The sequence below is a fragment of the Macaca nemestrina genome, chromosome 20, assembly GCF_043159975.1.
Source record: "Macaca nemestrina isolate mMacNem1 chromosome 20, mMacNem.hap1, whole genome shotgun sequence".
Classification (NCBI taxonomy): Eukaryota; Metazoa; Chordata; class Mammalia; order Primates; family Cercopithecidae; genus Macaca; species Macaca nemestrina.
In genome coordinates, this window is record NC_092144.1 from 60,813,791 (window position 1) to 60,834,729 (window position 20,939).

Genomic DNA, 20,939 nt, shown 5'->3' on the forward strand with positions numbered 1-20,939 from the left:
GCGAGGAGGGGGCGGCACACGCCAGGAGGGGAGACACACGAAGGACCGCCCAGCTCCGGGAGGGAGGCCGGGGTTGGGCCCTGGCTGCAGGGCGCACCACACGGCACAGGCCAGGCCAGCGCAGACAGGGTCCGGGAACAGGGAGGAGGCAGGAGGAGGGGAAGCTCCGACGCACCACACACAGAGAGCACGTGGGAGCCAGCGAGAGGCAGGGAGGAGTAGGGGAGGAAGCCCATTGACAAGACAGAGTAGAAGGAGGAAGGAAGCTGAGGGTGAGGGGGACCACCCCCATTCAGCTAGTAGGGCAAATGACCCCCACGGACGGAGGCCAAGGAGAGACCCAGAGAGACGCTGGTAGACAAGAAGCAGAGGTTGACATAGAAGCTCGGGGTGGGGGGTGTACCCCAATACTCACCCGGTGCCCAGAGCCGGAGACGTGCCAGGCAAACACGCACAACGGTCAAGCGCCTCAGACACTCGGGGCGCAGGGTGGCACCCCAGCCCCACCCTCTATCCCCATGTTGCCATTTCTCTGTCCCCCCCATCCCCGACCCATCCCCACTGGCCAGAACACAGACACATAGGTTTGGACACATTTAATGGAAGGATGCTACGCACAAGGGGACCCTTCCCTGGATTGGGGGGAGCAGTGGAGGAGAGTGTCATATTTTAGACACCAAATTACGACCCTCCCTCCCCCACAACCTTGTCCTTCTGGAGGCCCAAGCCCTGGAATCCTCCCCTCCTCTGCCCGTCCCTCCCCCAACATCCCAGGTCCTGAAACTCAGATCAATCAGACAGACGCACATGCATGCACACACGTTAATGTGCGAGAGCACACGCAGTGACATGCACAGAGAGGGACAGATGTGTGCAGAGACCCACCTGTCCATGTGTGTGAGCAGACTCACTGACATGCCCTGCAGTGCTTGCCCACAGATTGAGAGAAGCACAGATGTGCAGAGGCAGCCCCACATAATCATAGCCACAAAGGCACCGCTATATACAGAGCAGGGCAGACCCTCCAGCCCCGGGCATAGGTACAGGTACATCCAGGCCACACATGCACACAGATGCGTGTCATGCACACCTACAGAGACACACGTTCACACACCAGGAAACCTCAGCTCTGGTCGTGCACACACACGTTCATACACCCCCCAGGCAGCCCGTCCTTCCCCTCCTGATCCCATCCCCTCCCTGCCCCTCCCCTCTCACCTCCCTGGGCCAATCCCATCCATTAAGCTTCCGAAGCAAGTCAGCCAGCAGCCAGGGAGGGGAAAGGTGTCAGTGCACCTCTCTCCTCACCCTCATCCCACCCGGCCCTGACAATACCCTCCCCACACTGGTGCATGGGACACACACATTCCCACTGCCCGGGACTGCACAGAGATGGGGCACATGAAGGAGACAAGGGCCTCCAGCCAGCCAGACATAAGAGCGCCCCGGCCCCCCCAGGCATCCCGCCCTGCCCTGACCACTCCGTTGTCTCTGGCTACCCCAGAGCTGGGCAGTCTTAGTGGCTGCCGAAGATGGTTTGGGGTTGGGCTGTGCTGTCTGAAGCTAATTCTGGCTTCTCCCACCCCTGGATCAAACTTTAGAAGGAATAGATTAGAAAAAGGGCTTAGAGGTGATGGAAGTATTTAAAGGAATACATTGCAAAGGGAACTTGGGGTGAGGGGGGTTGCCCAAGGGTGTAAGGACATTTACCTTGGGGCATCAAAGCTGTCGTAGGAGCCCACGGTATAATGCCGGAAGAGTCTCTTTGCCTTGTCACTGCGGCTTTCTGCAGGGGGACAACAGACAACCTTGGACTCTTGTTTTGGAAACCACAAGCCCAACCCTAGAGCTCCTGGCCCAAGTCTTCCCATCTACCTCCCAGTACCCCACCCTCATTAGGAAGGGAAAGGAATGGACATGGGAATCCTAGGGTCCATTGAACACGGCTGGGGGTTCCACCTTACCTTGCTTACTCTCCTGAGAGCGATTCGCCACCTCTTCCAGGCAGTCAGACGGGAACCAGCCAACACGACCTTTGACCTGGCCTTCCCAGAAGCCTCCTTCCCCGATGCTAAGTACTGGATGGGGAACGGGGACAAAGAGACATTTCTGTGTCTCTATGCCTCTCAACTGCCAACACACTCAACTTACAGCCTTCCCACAGTTACCAGCTCCCAGCCCAATGGCATCATTAATAAACGTCTGAGGAAGGAGCAAGGAGCTTGGGGGAGACCCAAATCATATCACTCTTGCATTCTAGCTTCTGGATCCAATAAGGACCAGAGGCATTGGAGAAGAGGGCTGTGTTCCATAACATGGTCTTCCTAGGTTAGGGGCAGGTCCACAATTGGTCCTTGTCTCCCCTGGTAACTGGTCACAGCTCAGTTGTGTAATTCCTTTTCATCCTCCTAGGCTCTGTGGACTTAGATCACAGATGGGGGGACAAGCTCTACTTCACCCTCCCACCACTGTCCTTGCCACCTCCCAAAGTCTCCTTGCCACTTAATCTTTAGTCCTTTGTCCCCAGACCCCTCTTTCTGCCTCTCTTTGCCTCTCCTGGCTCTAGAATGGAGAAGAGATTAGAATCACCTCTTTCCTTCTCTCCCTCTCCCCCAACAGAAGCCACTTCCCCCTGCCCACCCTCCCAGGCCCCACCGCTTTCCCATTTAGCAAACATCACAGGCTGCCTGTTACATGCCTGCTGCTGAAAAACAGATGCATGACAAGAACAGCTAATGTTTATCCAACTCTCACCTGGACCAGAACCCTAAGAGGGGCCACTTCCTTTATCCCCCTTTTACTGATGGGAACACTGAGGCTTGGAGAGCCAAGATCATTTGCTGAAGGTTACAAGGCTAGTAACTGACAGATCAGGATTTGAACACAGCTCAGTCTGCTTCCAGAGGGCATGCTTTCAGTCACTCATGTGCTGCTACCTCTCCATGCAAGGGCTTCAGGGCATGACAAGGGCACCAGTGGCAAACACATGGTCTTCAATTTCTCTGGCAATTTTCATGACTCTGCCCCCATTTAGCCCTTCACATAATTTCCTTCCTCGTTCAACCCTTATGCCTACCCAGCTAGGTAACAACTGTTTTTCCATTTTATAGACAAAGAAGCTGAAGCAAATGTGGAGAATACCCTTGCATGGAGATGACTCCAGCTATGCTAGGGGTTGAGTTGGGGCCATCAGATGTATTCCTCTCCATAAACTGACTCCCTTGAGAGCATCTGGGGAGACTAAATGAGGGGAAGCTGAAAGTCATGGAAGAGAGCAGGAGATGGGTTGTCAAGGGGACTGGGTTCTTGGCTGGTACTGCCATGCCTGGCTTGGTGGTCTTGTAATCAATCATTTGTTCACTTAAAAAATACTTGTTTAGTGCCAGTCATGAGTCAGGTACCAGGGTAGACACAGTTGAATATAATCAATGTTTTTCTTTCCTTTGAGGAGCTTCCAGAACAGCCGCCAATAGAGGCATAACTGTACAAGTGACTACATGATTGGAAGTTGGGGTCTGAGCTCCAGGGACAATAAGAGGGTGTTTGGAGAGAAGCCAGATGGGAGTATATGACTTATAGATGGCAAAGGGGTCCAACGAGGTGTCCCTGAGGTGTGACATATAGACTGAGACCTGAAGGATCCTAGGAGCTGGGGAGGCAAAGAGAGCATGGAAGAGTTTTCCAGGCAGAAGGAACAGCATGTTTGAAGATTTTGGCATATAAGAAGGCTTGGGACATTGGAGGAATGGAGGAGTTGGTAGATTGGAGGATTGGAGGGCTTGGAGCATTGGGGGACTGGGGGGCTCGGGGCATTGGAGGATTGGAAAGCTTGGGGCATTGGAGGAATGGAGGGGTTGGGGCACTAGGGAATTGGAGGGCTTGGGCACTGGAGGATTGGAGGGCTCGGGCACTGGAGGATTGGATGGCTTGGGCCATTGAGGGAATGGAGGGCTTGGGGCTTTGGGATATTGGAGGGATTGGGGCATTAGAGGATTAGAGGGTTTGGGACATTGGACAATTGGAGGGTTCAGGGCACTGGGGGATTGGAGGGCTCGGGACATTGGGGGATGGGAGGGCTCGGAGCATTGGGGGATGGGAGGGCTCGGGGCATTGGGGGATGGGAGGGCTCGGGGCATTGGGGGGTGGGAGGGCTCGGAGCATTGGGGGATTGGAGGGCTTGGGGCACTGGAAGAATGGATAGAAGGATGAGGTCCCTGGAACCTTGTGGGTGAAGGGAAGAGTCGCATGAGATGAGGTTGGCAAGGTGGGCAGACAGGCAGCTTGGAGGCCAGGTTAAGACTTTGGGCTTTGATTCTGAGAGTAGCAGGAGTCGGCTACCTCATCGGGTTGTGTGAAGCTCAGTGACATCGTGGATGTGGGCGTGCTTTGAGGCAATTGAGTCCCTCTTAATGGAAGACGAGGATATAAAAACAGAAGGCAGCGTATCCTCTTCCTGCGTAGAAACATTGAGCTTGTAGCTCAGCAAGATACTGCCCATGGTCCTTGCCTGCCCGGAAGGTTCTTTACTTCTGGCCTCAGCTCACCCTTCTCTTCTCCCATCTCCTCGCACCCCACGTGCCTATGTCCCAGGCTGCTTGCCCTGAAGGAGCTGCACCTGGCCTCCACAGTAGCTCCTGAATTTGATCATTCATTCACTCATTCATTCATTCAATATATGTGCATTAAAGCCCCCTGTGTGCTGGGTCATTAAACTGAGCCCTAGAGACCCAGAGACCAATGACTTATGACCTCACCTACAGGAACTCAGGCTATGGGAAGAGAGACTTTGTAACACATGCAGTTACACAGCCCGCCTGACGCTCTGACCCCTGAATACCCTTCAAGGCCTCACTCAAGTTGACCTTCTACGGTAGGATCTTCCCTACTTATCCAGGGGCCCAGGTCTCTCTCCTCTAAGTGCCTAAAGTAGGGGCCACTTAAGAAAATGATGGCTTTTTTTTTTCTTTTTTTTTTTGAGATGGAGTTTCACTCTTGTCAGTCAGGCAGGAGTGCAGTGGCGTGATCTCGGCTCACTGCAACCTCCGCCTCCTGGGTTCAAGCAATTCTCCTGCCTCGGCCTCCCAAGTAGCTGGGATTACAGGTGTGCGCCACCACACCCAGCTAATTTTTTATTTTTTGTGTTTTAGTAGAGATGGGGATTCACCATGTTGGCCAGGCTGGTCTAGAACTCCTGATCTCAGGTGATCCATCTGCCTCGGCCTCCCAAAGTGCTGGGATTACAGGCGTGAGCCACAGCGCCTGGCCAAGTGATGGGTCTTATGTGGCACTTGTTATGTAGGAAACATTGGTCTAAGTGCTTTACATGCTCTGACTCCTCTAATCCTCATGAGGGTCTCATTTTACAGATGAAGAAACTGAGGCCCAGAGAAGTCACTTGGCTGAGGTCACCCTGCTAGGAAGTGGTGGGGCCAGGATTTGAACCCAGGACGCCAGGCTCTCAACCTCTATACCACTCGGCTCCTGGGCAGCCTAGAGTCTGGCAAATAATTTTTCCAATGCCTCATATTAACGGCCACACCTGTGGCAAGTGGTCGTCTCTAAAGCATCCTTCTATCCAAGAACACGTCAGCAGCCCTGCGAAGCCTACAAGCAGGGGAGACTGGCTCCACTTTCCAAATGAAGGTGGAAAAACCAGAGGGAGGTGAACCCTGATAACGGCAACCACTGTTTTAGGAGCCCTCCCCATGGCCAAGCATCTTACATGTGCCAACTCACTGGGGCCCTAGAAGTAGGATCCTGCCCGTCTCTCAGTTGAGGACCCCTGGGCAGATGCAGGAGGCAAAGTTAAGGCTGCTCGGCCTCATGCTCTGCACCAGGTGGCAGGAAGGACTGTGGGCTTGGACTGGGGACCTTGGGCAAGTTGCTTCACCTGTGTGAGGCTCTGTTCCTTCAACCATGCAATGTGGCCCATGACCTCCCTCCCCAGAAAGGACCATGAGGAGTCTAATGAGACAATTTGGTGAGATGTTCCAACTATGCCCTGCACACGGCATCAGTGTCCCACAATGGGACCCGGCCCACTTCACTGCCTTTGCCTCAGCACTGCCTCCTGACAGGGTAATCTCAGCTACACTCTCTGCTCCTTCAAGGCTCAAGGGGCGCCGCAGGGCTCTCTGAGGTCTGAGATACTCTGGGTATCTGAGAATGGTCTGCTCTCTGCTCCACGTTTTCCCTGATCGCCCCCACAGCCCAGCCCAGCGCAGGCCCTGCTTCCACCCTGGGTACCTTTGATCTTCTCGCCCTTGCTCAGGGAGATCTCCCCCTCGGCTTGGGCCTGGTACGACTTCACAGCCATGAAGGAGCGTCCGGGTACTGCTGAGTAGAGCTTCCTCCGCCTCCCGCGGCTGCCCAGGGAGCCCCCGGGGCCCCCTGAGCCCCCCGTGCCCCCGGCTGGCCCTTCCCGGGGTGTCCCGCTGGAGCTGCGTACACAGAGGGCATGAGAGGCAGGGGAGGGTGGAGGGAGGGAACACCTCTGGGAGGACAGGGGTCCTTGGGTGGGGGAAGAGGATGGAGCATCAGGGTGGAGGTGGGGGGAGGGGCTTTCCCAGCACTGGTGTCCTCCAGGAAAGAGGGCATTTGGGGGCTCCTCTGCCTCCCCGCAGCTGCCCCCCAGCCCCCTCTCCTGCCTCCTGGCTTCCGGCTCTGCCCCCTCCCACGGTCCTGTGCGCACCGCCTGATTCAGCTTCCTGAGGCTGAGCTGGGACTGTGTCATCCCTCCGCTCACGAGCCTTCCGCGACTCCCAGCTTCCTCCTGGGTCAGGTCCAACTCCTCTGCCCGCCGTTGCCAGCCTCTCCCCCACTTCCTCGGGACACGCCTGGCTGGCCTCCACCTCCTTCTCACCCTCCTCTAGCCACGTGGGCCTCCTGACCCCGGAATGTCCCCCGCCCACTCCTCATCCTCCCTCCAGAGTGACCTCTCTGTCCCCCACCCAAGTCCCTGCCACCACCCCCATCCTCTTCCTGCTCGGCTTCCCTCCACCTCACCCTGTCATTCTCTGTCCCCAGGGGTTGGGACACATGTTTCTTTGGGGTATCCTCTGCATGGGGCCCCTGTCGTGGAGCAGATGTCCAGCTAACGTGGTGCAGTGGGGGTGGAGTCGGGACAGTAGCTCCCAAGGCCCTTCCTTTACCCCACGGTGACACTAGGGACTTGGATGGATGAGGGCCTACAGAGGAAGGCAGCTGGGCTGGCCTGGGGGAAGCCACCACTCTGGGGAGGGGATTTGACGGGGCTGGGGACTGTGGAGCCAAGGCTGCCTCCCCTACCTGGGCCGGCCTCGGGGCTGCCTCTTGGCGTCCTCAGGGTGCCTCCCTCGGGATGGAGAGCGGGCCCTGGCACCCCGGGGGCTGCTGGCACTTCGGAGGGTCCCGCTGCTGAGCTTGGCGGTGGGGGCCGAGGGCTGCGACTGGCCCTGGGACCCTGAGGTAGGGCCAGGGGCCCCAGAGGACGAGGCCCCTGGGGCGGAGAACACCATCCAGTCGGGCAGCGCCATGCTGGTGTCACTGTTGGCCCGCAGCAGCGCCGGGGGCACTGTCAGCCCTGTGCCCGGGGGCCCCCGTCGCCGGGCCGCGTACTTGGGGGACTCCTGGAAGGGCACTGAGAGGGCACAGTGGCGGCGGGGGGCAGATGTTAGGGGAGAAAAGGCAAGCAGGGGGCCATGCGGGGGCGAGAGATGGTGGGAGAGAGGCATGAGGGAGAAAGACAGAGATGAGAAAGGGCGGGGGGCCTGGAATTGCTCCCCCAACCACCACCCAGACATTTTTGGTCCTCTAGGGTTTTCTCCATCCTATCCTGGCCCTCAAGTCAGGTGCCCCAACTCTCCCATCCTACCATGAAACCCCAGCCGCCCCAGGTGCAGCCCCAGCTCCCTGTCACTCACCCACATCCTGTTCTCGATGGTTTCGGATCAGCTCCCCCAGCTCAAAATTCCCAGCAATCACTGCCACCTGGAGGGAGGGGGTAGAGGTGGGTTGGCGGGGGGCGGGGTGGCCCAGGGAGCAGAGAAAGGGCAGGAAACATGCTGAGGTCCCCAGCCTGACCCAAACCTTCCACCCTGACAATGCTGCCCTCCCTCTTCTTCCAGCTCCCCCTCCACGGCCTGTCTCCTTGCTTTCCTCATTGTCCCCCTCCTTATCCACTGGGTGTCACTGTCAGCCTTTCCTTAGCCCTGGAGACTTCAGTATATCCACTGCAGCCCCAGACCTGGAATGGGGTCTGTCCGTTGTTATTCTTCACATCCTTGTCAGCACCTCGATACAGGAGGATCCTGGCACAGGTCTCCTGTGGGTGATGGCCAGTGGTGCAGGACAAAGAGAGAGAAAAAAGATTAAGGGCACCATGAGTGGATACAGGTACTATGCTAAGAGCCTCAGGAATAAATACTCCACCCTAAACCCACACCACTCAGGACAGCAGCCACCTGCCAGGTACAGACCAGGAGCACTTGAGTTTAAACATGGATGGCCCAAATGGAGATGCACCATACATGCGAAATACATACTGGATTTCAAGGATGCCATATGAAAACAAGAGAGAATTTAAATGTCTATAGCCAGGTGTGGTGGCTCAAGCCTGTAATCCTAAGACTTTGGGAGGCCAAGACAGAAGTTCCAGACCAGCCTGGGCGACATAGTGAGACACTCCCCATTTCTATAAAAAAATAAACAGAAGTTAGCCAGGCATGGTGGTGGGTGCCTGGAGTCCCAAATACTTGGGAGGCTGAGGTGGGAGGGTCTCTTGAGCTCAGGAGTTTGAGGCTGCAGTGAGCTGAGATCAAGCCTGGGTGACAGAGCACAGACCTGTCTCCCCTCCGCCCAGAAAAAAAAAAAAAAAAATGCCAGGCGTGGTGACACACCTGTAATCCCAGCACTTTGGGAGGTCAAGGCGAGCGGATCACTTGAGGCCAGATATTTGAGACCAGCCTGGACAACATGGTGAAACCCTGTCACTACAAAAAACTACAAAAATTAGCCAGGTGTGGTGGCGGGCGCTTGTAATCCCAGCTACTCAGGAGGCTGAGGTGGGAGAATCACTTGAACCCAGGAGGTGCAGGTTGCAGTGAGCTGAGATCCCGCCACTGCACTCCAGCCTGGATGACAGAGGGAGACTCTGTCTCAAAAGAAAAAAAACACACACACACAAAAAATAATTTCTGTATTGATTCTATGTTGAAATGATAACATTTTGGATACACTGTTACAAGTAAAGTATGTTGTTACAATAAATGTCACCTAATTATTTTCCCCTTCTCCTTAACATGGCCACTAGGATATTTGAGGGCATTTAGGATACATGCTCATGCTATGTTCCACTGAACGTTGGGGCCAGATAATTCTTTGGTGATTCATTGGTTTGTGGGGGGTGTTCTGAGCACTGTGGGATGTTGAGTAGCATCCCCCGTCTCTACCACTAGATGCCAGTAGCACTCCCCTCCCCAGTCATGACAACCAAAAATGTCTTTAGACGTTGACAAGTGTGTCCTGGGGGACAGAAGCTCCCCGGTTGAGAACCACGGGTCTAGACCTTACGGAGGCTTACCATTACATGCCAGGCACTTGGCACTTTAGAGGCAGAAGATCCTTCAATTGCCCAACAATTCCAGGACATGGAAATTGTCTCTATTTTACAGAGGAGGAAACTAAGGCTTTCAAAAGAGCCCAAGGTGGGCCAGGCACCGTGGCTCACTCCTGTGATCCCAGCACTTTGAGAGGCCGAGGCGGGGGGTGGGGGGGATCGCTTGAGCCCAAGAGTTTGACACTAGCCTGGGCAACATGGCGAAATCCCGTCTCTACAAAAAAATCTTTTAAAAATTGGCCTGGTGTGGCTGGCTACAGGTGGCTCACGCCTGTAATCCCAGCACTTTGGGAGGCCGAGGGGGGCAGATAATCTGAGGTCAGGAGTTCAAGACCAGCCTGACCAACATGGAGAAACTCCATCTCTACTAAAAATACAAAAATTAGCCAGGCATGGTGGCACGTCCAGGTTGGAGTACAGTAACATGACCTTGGCTGACTACAACCTCCACCTCCTGAGTTCAAGCGATTCTCCTGCCTCAGCCTCCCAAGTAGCTGAGACTACAGGCACCCGCCCACCACATTTGGCTAATTTTTGTATTTTTAGTAGAAACGGGGTTTCCCCAAGTTGGCCAGGCTGGTTTTGAACTCCTAACCTCAGGTGATCAGCCCGCCTTGGCCCCCCAAAGTGCTGGGATAACAGGCATGAGCCACTGTGCCTGGCTCCTTGCTTTGTTTTTTAATATGAGACTGGTGTATGTGCCAGGCACTCTAAGCCAATGTTAACTCATTTTCTTCATAACCCCGTCTCCCTGAAATTCCATTTCCTGTTATTTGTCTGATTAGCGTCTCCTCTCCTCTACGTCGTAAGTTGTACAGGGGCATGATTTTACCTGTGGCACCTGCCACCTGGATTAATGCTGGAACCACAGGAACTGTTCAGTAGGAGGAGTGTCCTCTCCCTTTTTTCTTGGCCTGGCTAAACCCAACTTGGCCTCCAGCTTAACTCTACCCCAGAGTCCTCTGATGCTAATTTAACCGTCATTCTCCAAGCACTTCCTTGATCTTATCCCTTCCACATGACAAACCCACCAAGGGGTTTGTATGAGCCCATGTTACAGGACAGGTTCAGAGAGGGCAGATGCTATGCCCAAGGCCACACAACCAGTTGGTGGAGCAATGAGGATTCCAACCTGGCCTTCTTTTTTTTTTTTTTTTTTGAGATGGAGTCTCACTCTGTTGCCAGGCTGGAGTGCAGTGGCGCAATATCAGCTCACTGCAACCTCCACTTTCTGGAGTGCAGTGGCGCGATCTCAGTTCACTGCAGCCTCCACCTCTTGGGCTCAAGCGATCCTCCTGTGCACGTGGCCTTCCGATCCTATGGTTCACCTGTCTCCTATGAATGGATGACTCTGACTGCCAAAGACACATCAGGCAGCAGAGTTAGCCCAGTGTGTGTTCTGGGTATGTTCGTGAGTGTGTGTGTGTATGTGAGCCTGTGTATGCCCGTGATGCTGGCCAACTAGACTGTTAACGCCTGCCATGTGTACTTTTGCGTGTTTTTCTTTTTCTTTTTTTTTTTTTTTTTGAGATGGAGTCTTGCTCTGTTACCCAGGCTGGAGTGCAGTGGTGCGATCTCAGCTCACTGCAACCTCTGCCTCTTGGGTTCAAGCAATTCTCTACTTCAGCCTCCCAAGTAGCTGGGATTACAGGTGCACACCACCACGCCTGGCTAATTTTTGTCTTTTTAGTAGCCACAGGGTTTCACCATCTTGGCCAGGTTTGTCTTGAACTCCTGACCTCATGATCCACCCGCCACGGCCTCCCAAAGTGCTGGGATTGCAGGCATGAGGCACCGCTCCTGACTTTTTACATGTTTTCACACCCGCTACCCCCACACTGGGGGCACAGGGCCAGAGCACAGCCCCTAAACTCACCTGCTCCTCATCCTACTCTTACAAAGCTGAGAAGGTGTACGAGTCAGAGCTGGTGGCACCGAGAGAAACTTGCATTTAATGGCATCCTAGCACTTATTTCATGCCGTCGCGGTGATGTGTTTACACGTCTGCCTCCTCACCAGACTGTGAACTCCCACCCCGCCCCCCACCACACCCTCACCCTCCCCAGGCCAGATGCTGCATCTGATTCATCTCACATCCCCAAGGCCTGGTGCTGTGCACATAGTAGGTGCTCAAGGAACGTGCATGGAAAGGATGAGGATGGAGGATATGAAGTTGAGTCAGTCAAAATTCATTTTGTTCAAATCTTTCATTCGTTTGTTGAGTCATTCAGTCTGTTGAAACAAGCAAACACCTGTTGAATGCTCTGAGCCAGGCACTGTGCAGAGTCTTGGTGGAAATCCAAGAGGGCTGAGCTATCATTCATTCACTCATTTTCATTCATTCATTCACTCACTCAACAAAGATGCAGTTAGGCCTGCTGTGTGCTGGGGTTCTGGAACAGAGCAAGTAATCGGACTCAACCCCCACCCTTGAGGTGCTCACAGCCTAGACACGGATCTGACCTTCACCACCAAAGGCTAGACGGGCATGTCAGGAGGCCAAGGTGGCAGGGGCTGGGGAAACACTCTCAGACTTAGCCCTGGCTCTTGGAAAGCTTAAAGCCTGGGAGGAAGACAAGGGGGGAAATGGAGGAATCAAGTTTGTATGTGTTATGCATCGATTTGTTAAGCCCATGGCAAAGGCAAGCAAAACTACTAACCCACTTGATGCTTTTGCATGGTGGATGTTAATTACTGACCCATCACAGCTGAGAAAGGAGAAGATCAAGGAGGGGAAATGACTTGTTAATCTGTGCCACTAAGAAAACTCTGCCTGCTGTCTAATTCTCTCTCTCTTTTTTTTTTTTTAAGGCAGGGTCTCACTCTGTCACCCAGGCTGCAGTGCAGTGGCATGATCATAGCTCACTGCAGCCTCCACCTCCCAGGCTCAAGCGATTCTTCTGCCTCAGCCTCCTGAGTAGCTGGGACTTCAGGTGCACGCCCCTGTGCCCAGCTGATTTTTGTATTTTTCATAGAGACCAAGTTTTCCCATGTTGCCCAGGTTGGTCTCGAACTCCTGGGCTCAAGCCATCCTCCCGCCTTGGCCTCCCAAAGTGTTGGGATTACAGGCATAAGCCACCATGCCTGGTCCAGTTCTCTACACTAAAATTTCTCTGTTTATCCGAATGGTACAGTTTCTGTCTCCCGACTGGACCCTGACTGACACTGGTGATGGTAATAATGACAATTATTATTCTGATGGCTGCCTTCCAGGGATGAGTACTTAATATACATGATGGCTCATCCTCTTCAATAAAAGCTGGTATTATTCCCGTTTCAGGAAGAAGGATGGCGCCTCAAAGAGTCGGGGGGACTTTTTTGCTCCCCCACCCCCATCTGCCCGTGGGGCCGGGGCTTCTTCCCCATCAGCTGCACAAGGGCCTGGGAGTCATAGGATTGGTTGCGAGGCCTGCGTGTCGCAGAGCAGGAGGCAGAAGCACACAGGGAGAGAAGTGCCGGCACCATGTTGGTTCGGTTTGAAAAGCACTGAGTCTTCCCTGGACTCCAGGCATGCTGCTGGCTGCCACCAGGCAGCACGTGGCCACCCGCCAAATCCCCAGCACTGTAAGTTCTGCTGAGGCAGAGGGGGCTGAGGGCTGTTTTGGAAGACTTCCTGGAGGAGGGGGGCTGATAGACCAGCTCTGTCATGCGAGCGCCTGTCCCTCTAAGTACCCCCACAGCTGCCCTTCAAGGGCAGGGAACATCGAGAAACAGGTGGGGAGACTGAGGCTTTCCATAGGGCTGACCTGCCCAGGATCATCTGCAGCACAGGCGGCTAAAGTACCAGAGGTCATGATACTGAAAGCTCTGGCTCTTGCCAACCAGCTGCCATGAGATCCCCTGCCTGCTCCGTCCCTCTCCTCTCCTAGGAACTCTGGAAGTGGGGATGTCCTTCCCGTCTTCCTTCAGCACTCCCTTCCTGCTCAGGGACCCAGGTTGTCAGGACCCCCAAGGTCCTGAATTGCTAAAACTCCCATATCACTCGTTCCCTTCAGGGGCCACAGTGGCTGCACGTTGAACTTTCCCCTGTGCCCTGCCGTGCCACCACGTGGCACCTGCACACACCACTGGCTGAATGGAGACACAGGGGAACTGAGGACCCATAGCCCCCTTTCCTCTGGTTTTCTGCACAGGCTGTGCCCCCACCCTGGAGCACCCCTTTCTCCCCTTTTCTACTCCTGCTCATCTCAATACTAGGGACACCTCCTCCGGGAAGCCACCTCCACCCCCAGCCACTCTATCTCAAGCCCAGTCCCAGATGGGGGCTCCCACAGGGATCTGGATTCCCTGTGACTTTGCTCTGAGCACTCTGGATTGTAGCAGCAAACTATGTTGTCTGCCCTCTGCTAGGCCATGAGCTCAACACTTTATCCCCAGCACCCAGCTCCGGGCCTGATACAGAGAAGGAGCTCAGTAAATATCTGTTGGATGGATGGATGGATGGATGGATGGATGGATGGATGGATGGATGACTGGATGAAAGGGTGAAATAGTGAAGAAGTGAAGGGTGCAGTGATGCAGTCAAGAGGAGTATCTGAGCTTGGCCCTGGGGGAGGCAGCTATGAGGGATGCGAGGGGCCTGGGGCGGCCACTGCTAGGCAGACCTTGTTGTAGAGGGCGCAGATGTGCAGAGCTGTATTCCCTGAGGCGTTCTGGGCTCCAGGCTCAGCCCCGTAGAAGAGCAGATGCTCCAGGTGCTGAGAGTGACCCCGCTGGCAGGCCTGGGCAGGACAGGAAGCGAGGGGCATGGATCAGACCCAGGCTGTTCTCCCTCTGGGCCAAGAGTCTGTACACAACCTGTACACTGGCCTTCTCATCCTATCCTTCACCACATCCACCTCCCCATCACCTTTTTGCCCCCTTCCTGCTCTGGGACCCAGGCTGTCAGCCTCACAATCCAAATGTTCAGTCATTCCAAGGCCCAGGCGTCTGGTCTGCCTCCTTAAGAGGGCCAAGAGGCCAGCCCATCCCTCTTAGGGATCAAGGCGTCTGGTTCCCCCGCCTATGCCCCCTTAGGGTCTTCGTGTCTTCACCCCCATCATTTCCTCTTTGGGGACCATGTTATTCTTACCCCCATGCTCTGTGAGGACCCTGGCATCTGGTTCCCAGCCCCAGTCCCTTGGATGCCTCAGAGACTGGGTCCCCCACCCCAGCCCTTCATGGCGTGAATCAGGAGCACCTGGTGGATTTCCTGCCAGCCGTTCTCATCAGCTATGCCCAGCTGGGCCCTGTTGTACAGGAGCAGCTCACAGCATCGGGGGTCACCACCCACCATAGCCGTGTGGAACAGAGGGGTCAGCCCCCGACGGTCCTTGTAGTTGGGGGAACCCCCAAGGTCCAGGAGCGCCTAGGAACGGAAAGAGAACCCAGTAGAAAAACACAGATGACAGTCACACATTAACCAGCTCATTCTGAAGGGCCAGGGGAACTGGACCGTCTTGGGTGACCCACAGTGGCCAATGACAGTGACAGTCTTAGTTCTGCCATGATGCCCTTGTGCGACCTTGAGGCCGGCCCTTTCCCTCTCTGGGCCACTCTGATCCCCTGTGAACAACGTGGGACTTGGGTAGATGCCTCCAGAGGACCCTGGCACTCTGACATCCCACCCAGCCTTTCCCCTGGGGGTGACCTTGGATGAGTCATTGAAGGGCATTAGGGGCCACAGTACCCATCCATTCCACCTCCTACAGGTGGGTTGTTGGGGACAAATGAGAGGCCAGAGTCTGGATGCTGGAGGGTCTCTGGCCAAGTGGGAGGTGTTATTAGGTCCAGGATCTCAAAGAAGGGGCATAGCAGGAAGCCAGGGGACAGACAAGTGAGCTTGGATAAGGGCAAGGATCGGGCCGGCCTCACTGGGGCTGCAGGCCACTTCCTGCTCCCCCTTGAAAGACAACTCTGGGTGTGGAAGGCTGGCAGTAATGAGCATTAATAGGAGAAAGTGTTGGCAGCAACCTTGTATGAGGACAGCCTGTAGCAGTGCCATCCAACAGAACATTCCACCATCGTGGGGATGGTCTGCAACTGCATCACCCTATATGGCAGGCACGTGTGGTCCCCTGAGCACTTGAACGTGGCTAGTGAGCCTGAGGAACTGAAATTTTAATTTTACTTCACTCTAATTAATTTAAATTTAAACAGCCCCAGGTGGCCACTGGCTACTGGCTTGGATAGCACAGGTCTGGAGGCTGGGAGGGGCGTGCATGAGCAGGATGTGGGTTTGGGAGTGAGTGTGCATGGGAGATACATGAACAGGGTCTGTTAACTCCAGGGGTATACTGAAGATCTTTGTGGCTGGTGTCTGACTGCATTAGGGGCTCTTCAGGAAAGAATCTGAGGGAGAGAGGGGAGGGGCCATTTAGCTGGAGCATCCATGCATTGGGGTGCTTCTCAATGGCTGTCTTTGGGGGCAGCCCATCTTGACCCGCATATGAAGAGGAATCAAGTGTCCTGGCGGGGGCAGGGGGAGAAGAGTATTTTAAAATTAGACTGTGCAGCTGACGCCGTGTATGTATTTTGTGGGTGTATGGGTTTGTCTATTTGGGAAAGTGCATTTGAGGCTGTGTACGTGGGGAAGGGGCTGTATTTGCATGTGAGAGAGGAGGGAGTGGAGCTGGTGCAGTGCTGGGTTTGGAAGGGTAGCTGGGGGACTGTTTTCAGGGTGTGTGAGGAGGGGCTCTATCTGGGGGCATAGCAGGGAACTCACTTTGCATTTTAAGGAATGAGAAGGGTTTACACCTTGGGGAGACAGAGGCAGGTTTGGTATTGAGCTGGGTCACAGGGGATGGAGATGTTCTGGGTGTTCAGGGGAGGAGGCTGCGTCCGGGTCTGCATGATGTCAGCTGTAGCCCAGGTGGGTGCACCTGGGGGACCTGACAAGGGTGACAATAGGGGCTGTGTGTCAGTCTATGGAAAGGGGCTTTGAACTGGGGACATGCGAGGGCCTATTTTTACAGAAACCAAAGAACTGAAGTTTGAGAAAGAACAAAGGGAAAAGGAGAGAGGGCCCCACGGTGGGGGTGAGGGGTCCCCGCAGCCTCACCGTGAGCGCCAGGCAGTGTCGGGCGCATGCGGCCTTATGCAGTGCTGTCATGCCATCCCGGGCCCGGAAGTCGATGTGGGCCCCGCCCAGGCACAGGGTTCGAATCACCTCTACAGAGCCTTCAGTCTGGGCCGCCAGTGTCAAGGGGGTCTCTGAAAGGCAGGAAAAGCTGGTCACCTGAAGCCCCTTCTCCTCTCCTCCATCCCTTCCCATTTTCCAGGCTCTGTAGCTCTCCACCCCACAGCCTCTGGCCCCGCGGCCTCACCCTTGGACAGCGACGTGTTTGAGAGACACCAGTCAGGAATGGATCTGAATGCAGATGGCAGCCCTGCTCTCCAGCCCTGTCCTGGCCCCGAGGTCCTCCTGATGTTCACCCCTCCCTACCTCCCGAATCCGAGTCATGGTAATTGGGGTCCAGCCCCTTGTCCAGCAGCCGCGCCACCTTGTCAGATGTCCCGAGCTGCACATACTCCAGGAACTTCTTCAACCCCGTCTGAGCCATGAGCAAAGACACACAAGACAGGACAGTCAGGAGCAAGGCAGAGAAGCTGGGTCCTCAAGCAGCGCCGTCCAGTGAAAATATACGTAGAGTCACATACGCCATTGAAAAGTTTCTAGCGGCCTCCTTTACAGAGAAAATACCCAGCCCTTTGGGAGGCCGAGGCGGGAGGATCACATGGGCCCAGGGGTTCGAGACCAGTCTGAGCAACAGTGAGACCCTTATCTCTACAAAAAATGCAAAAAACTAGCCAGGTGGCACATGCCTGTAGTCCCAGTTACTCAGGAGGCTGAGCTGGAAGGATCCTTTGAACCCTGAAAGGTCGAGGCTGCAGTGAGCCATGATTGCACCACTGCAGCCTGGGTGACAGAGCAAGACCCTGTCTCAAAAAAAAAAAAAAAAAAAAAAAAAAAAAGCCAGGTGCGGTGGCTCACGCCTGTAATCCCAGCACTTTGGGAGGCTGAGGCGGGTGGATCACGAGGTCAGGAGATCGAGACCATCCTGGCTAACACGGTGAAACCCCGTCTCTACTAAAAACATAAAAAATTAGCTGGGTGTGGTGGCAGGTGCCTGTAGTCCCAGCTACTCGGGAGGCTGAGGCAGGAGAATGGCATGAACCCAGGAGGCGGAGCTTTCAGTGAGCCAAGATTGCGCCACTGCACTCCAGCCTGGGTGACAGAGCAAGACTCTGTCTCAAAAAAAAAAAAAATAGCAGGGTCAGGGGTGAAGTGTTAGTTGTGTTGAAATTCATTTTAATGATGTATGTTCTTTAACTGACATAGCCACAATGTTACTGTTTCAACAGGTACTTGAGATGAAACTTATCAATGAGGTTATTTAACTTTTTTTGGCACTAAGTTTTTGAAGCTCAGTGTGTATTTCACACTCACAGCGAGTCTTAGTTGGGACTAACCATATTGCAAGTACTCAGGAGCCACACTTGGCCAGTGGTTCCCAAAGCGGACTGTGAAGGCCTGGAGGGATGGAACATTTAGGGGAGGAAAGAGTTCAATGCATGCTGTGGTCGAGAGAGGGTTAGACAAGGAGGGATTGGGAGTTTTTCCCTCTCAAGGATCAAAAGTCCTTCATTTCTGACCAAAGCAGTTCCCCAATTTCCTCCCAGGTCTCACCATCAGAGACACAGCAGAGACGGGGCTGAGGATTGGTGGGCAAGGTACCAGGAGAACAGATATGGCTGGAAAGGGGGGTGTAACGGTTGGATTTTTGCAGGGATTCAGGCTATGAGGTTGGGAGAAATGCAGCCTGTCTTTCCAATAGTCTCCAGGCAGAAGGACTTCCAATGTCAGGGTCCTAGGCCAAGGTGGGGAAGTAAAGAGGCCTTGGGTGGATATGCGGGGAGGCAGGGGAAGAGAAGGGAGACTCAAAGGAGGCCAGGTGGGAATGATGCGGGCCCAGGCAGAAGGATGAGGGGCAAAAAAGGAAAGTAAGAAGGGGTTGTGATGGGGATAATGGGGGTATTTGTGGTTGTCTCAAATGTGGTACAGCATCCCAAGTTAAGGGGTGGAAGTGGCCAGAGGGACTGTGGGCTTGGGGAATGTGCAGGTCTGTTGGGAAGAGGTGGGGAGAGAAAGCAGTTGGGCAGGGGGCTCTGGTGGTAGTGGGCTATAGGGGACAGATGCCAGCAGGATTCTCTCACCTTAGTGTGCAACTTGGCCAGCTGCTTCTCATCCAGGTTGGTCTGTTTGTAAACTCGGGTCTTATATCGGAACTGAGGTCAGGGGTAGGGCAGTGAGAGAGACACAGAGACTTGGAATCAGGAGCCTGGGGAGAAGGCTTGGGGTAGGGAGAAGGTCTGATCCCCTTCTAATTCCCAAGGGTAGCTCAGGGTAGGAGTGGAAACAGCCCTGGAACCTTGGTCTAGCAGGTAGAGGGGTGGCAGTGGCTTTTCTGAGTGCTGGATATCATGGTATATGTGCACTGCAACCCCTGCTTTGAAGGAGGAGGAGTCTGGACCCCACAGGAAATGTAATTGGGAATCCTCCCCCGTTTTGATGGGCGAGGAGAAGCTTGGGGCAGGAAAGTGACTTGGCCAAGGTCACTTAGCTGGTCAGAAGCAGAACAGATGGCAATTTGAACTCAGGACTCTCTGACTTCCCTGTGATGCTTAGATCAGGACTAGTACAATGGGTGCCCCCTCGTTAAGGTTTCGAGTGTGTTAAAAAGTGGGTGGGGGGCAGATGTGTTTAGGGAATGCCTTCTCTTGTCAGTGAAGGAGTTGGGGAAGCTTCACCTCCAGGTAGGGGACCCCCTTCTCGAAGGACTGGGGGTACTCCCGCAGCAACCTCTCCTCCTCCAGGAAGTTGGCGTCACGGCCTGAGGTGGCCGGCTGGAACAGGCCATAGTTGAGCACATCCTGCAGGCTCTCGCTCAGGGCACAGAGCACCTGCTGCTTGGCCGTCCAGATGGTGGCATCTGGGTTGAAGCGCAGGCATTTCTGGTGGGGGAGGAGATAGGGGCTAGGGTGGGCCAGGGGCCACAGAGGAGCCTGAGGTGGGTTGGGAAGTGAGCCAGAAGCTGGGTGTGGGGGTGATCCCTGGGAGGATACCCAGCACCAGTGGAACTCCCCATGTCAGTTGGAGCCCTGTCCCCCCAGCTTCCCCTGTCTCTCTCCTGCCGCTGGCCAGTGGGCAGGTACTCACTGTCTGGTGCAGGTCCGGGATGCCAATCCTGAAGACCATCATGCTGAAGTGGGCGTCGTCTGGGACGGACATTGAGCGGCCCTGGAGGCCTCTAACAGAGGCCAGGCTACCAGGTGCCCCACTGCCCCGGCCCCGGGTCCCCCGGAGGCCTCGACCTGGCCCGTCTGGGGAGCTGTCGGACTCTGAGCCCCCCTCGGGACACTCGCTGGCACTGTGGCGTTCCTCGTCCTCGCTTGTCGCGGGGCTGTGGGTCATTGTGGGGCCACGGGGCGACGGGGGACGGCAGCATCACAGGCGGCTATGGGGATGAAGGGCGGCCATCAGACTAGGAACCCGGAGCCCCTCAGAGGCCACTAGTGCTACTTGGTGGTCAAGCGGTCAAGGGCAGCCTACCCCCACTGCCCAAGATAGGCAGGAAGGAGGCCGGGCACACCCTTGGCCTGCATGGCCTCCCCTGCCACCTCCTCCCATGCTGGCACGCACACACCCCTGTCCCTGACATGCTTCTGGCATGTGTCTCCTTCCCTGCCCTTGGCCCCGCTTGCAGCCCGCCCCCTGCGCCCCACTTTGCCGGTGACCCAGCGTGGCCGTGTCCCAGAAACCGCAGAATCACCGCGGGAGCTACTGGCCCACTTTGCCAGGCCACAGAAAATGCAGCTAAAATTAGCTAAGGACAGACAGATGGACAAACTGACAGGCATCCTGCCCTCCTGGCCCCAGCCTGGCCTGTCACCCCAGGGCCGGGGGGTGGGGTTGGGGAGAAGCTGAGGCTGAGACTGAGATGTAGTAAGGGGGAGAGGGAGGCGTGGTGAGCCTGGAGCGGGTGGAGCCGGTGACTTCACTCAAGTGTGGCTGACAACGCGTGGCATGCAGAGTAGTGCTGGGGAATCGGCCGTCCCAGGGGAACAAGGGGCACTGAGATGGCAGTGTCATGGGCAGAGCATTTGGCCTAGGGTGTCCCCAAGGGAACCACAAGAAGTGGCTTTTAGAGACTGGGGCCTCTTGAGAGGGTGTGTGGGTGGGTGGGGAGGTTGGCCTGGGGAGTGCTGTACTGGTGACAGTGGTGTGGTGGCCGGGGTAGATGTGGGTGGCTGCAGATGACCTGTAGCTCTTTTCTAGGACAGCAGGGTGGGTGGGCTGGCTTTG

At 55.3% G+C, this 20,939-nt stretch overlaps 1 protein-coding gene across 4 annotated transcripts in view; it reads right to left on the reverse strand.

Moving 5' to 3' along the window:
- The window catches only part of LOC105497337 (SH3 and multiple ankyrin repeat domains 1), a 58,885-nt gene that overhangs the window by 35,943 nt on the left and 2,003 nt on the right, over positions 1 to 20,939 (reverse strand). For 3 of the 4 annotated variants that reach the window (XM_071087558.1, XM_071087557.1, XM_071087560.1), the window contains exons 2-15: positions 19,794 to 20,091; positions 19,385 to 19,588; positions 18,791 to 18,862; positions 17,019 to 17,127; positions 16,635 to 16,786; positions 14,775 to 14,942; positions 14,200 to 14,316; positions 8,225 to 8,302; positions 7,902 to 7,968; positions 7,288 to 7,618; positions 6,247 to 6,440; positions 1,965 to 2,078; positions 1,711 to 1,786; positions 1,219 to 1,245 (exon numbers count right to left, since the gene is read on the reverse strand). In XM_071087558.1, the coding sequence (XP_070943659.1) occupies positions 1,219 to 1,245; positions 1,711 to 1,786; positions 1,965 to 2,078; positions 6,247 to 6,440; positions 7,288 to 7,618; positions 7,902 to 7,968; positions 8,225 to 8,302; positions 14,200 to 14,316; positions 14,775 to 14,942; positions 16,635 to 16,786; positions 17,019 to 17,127; positions 18,791 to 18,862; positions 19,385 to 19,588; positions 19,794 to 20,048 (1,964 nt within the window). In that variant the 5' untranslated portion in view covers positions 20,049 to 20,091. The remainder of the gene's footprint in view (positions 1 to 1,218; positions 1,246 to 1,710; positions 1,787 to 1,964; positions 2,079 to 6,246; positions 6,441 to 7,287; positions 7,619 to 7,901; positions 7,969 to 8,224; positions 8,303 to 14,199; positions 14,317 to 14,774; positions 14,943 to 16,634; positions 16,787 to 17,018; positions 17,128 to 18,790; positions 18,863 to 19,384; positions 19,589 to 19,793; positions 20,092 to 20,939) is intronic. The other variant, XM_071087559.1, reaches the window with a different exon arrangement.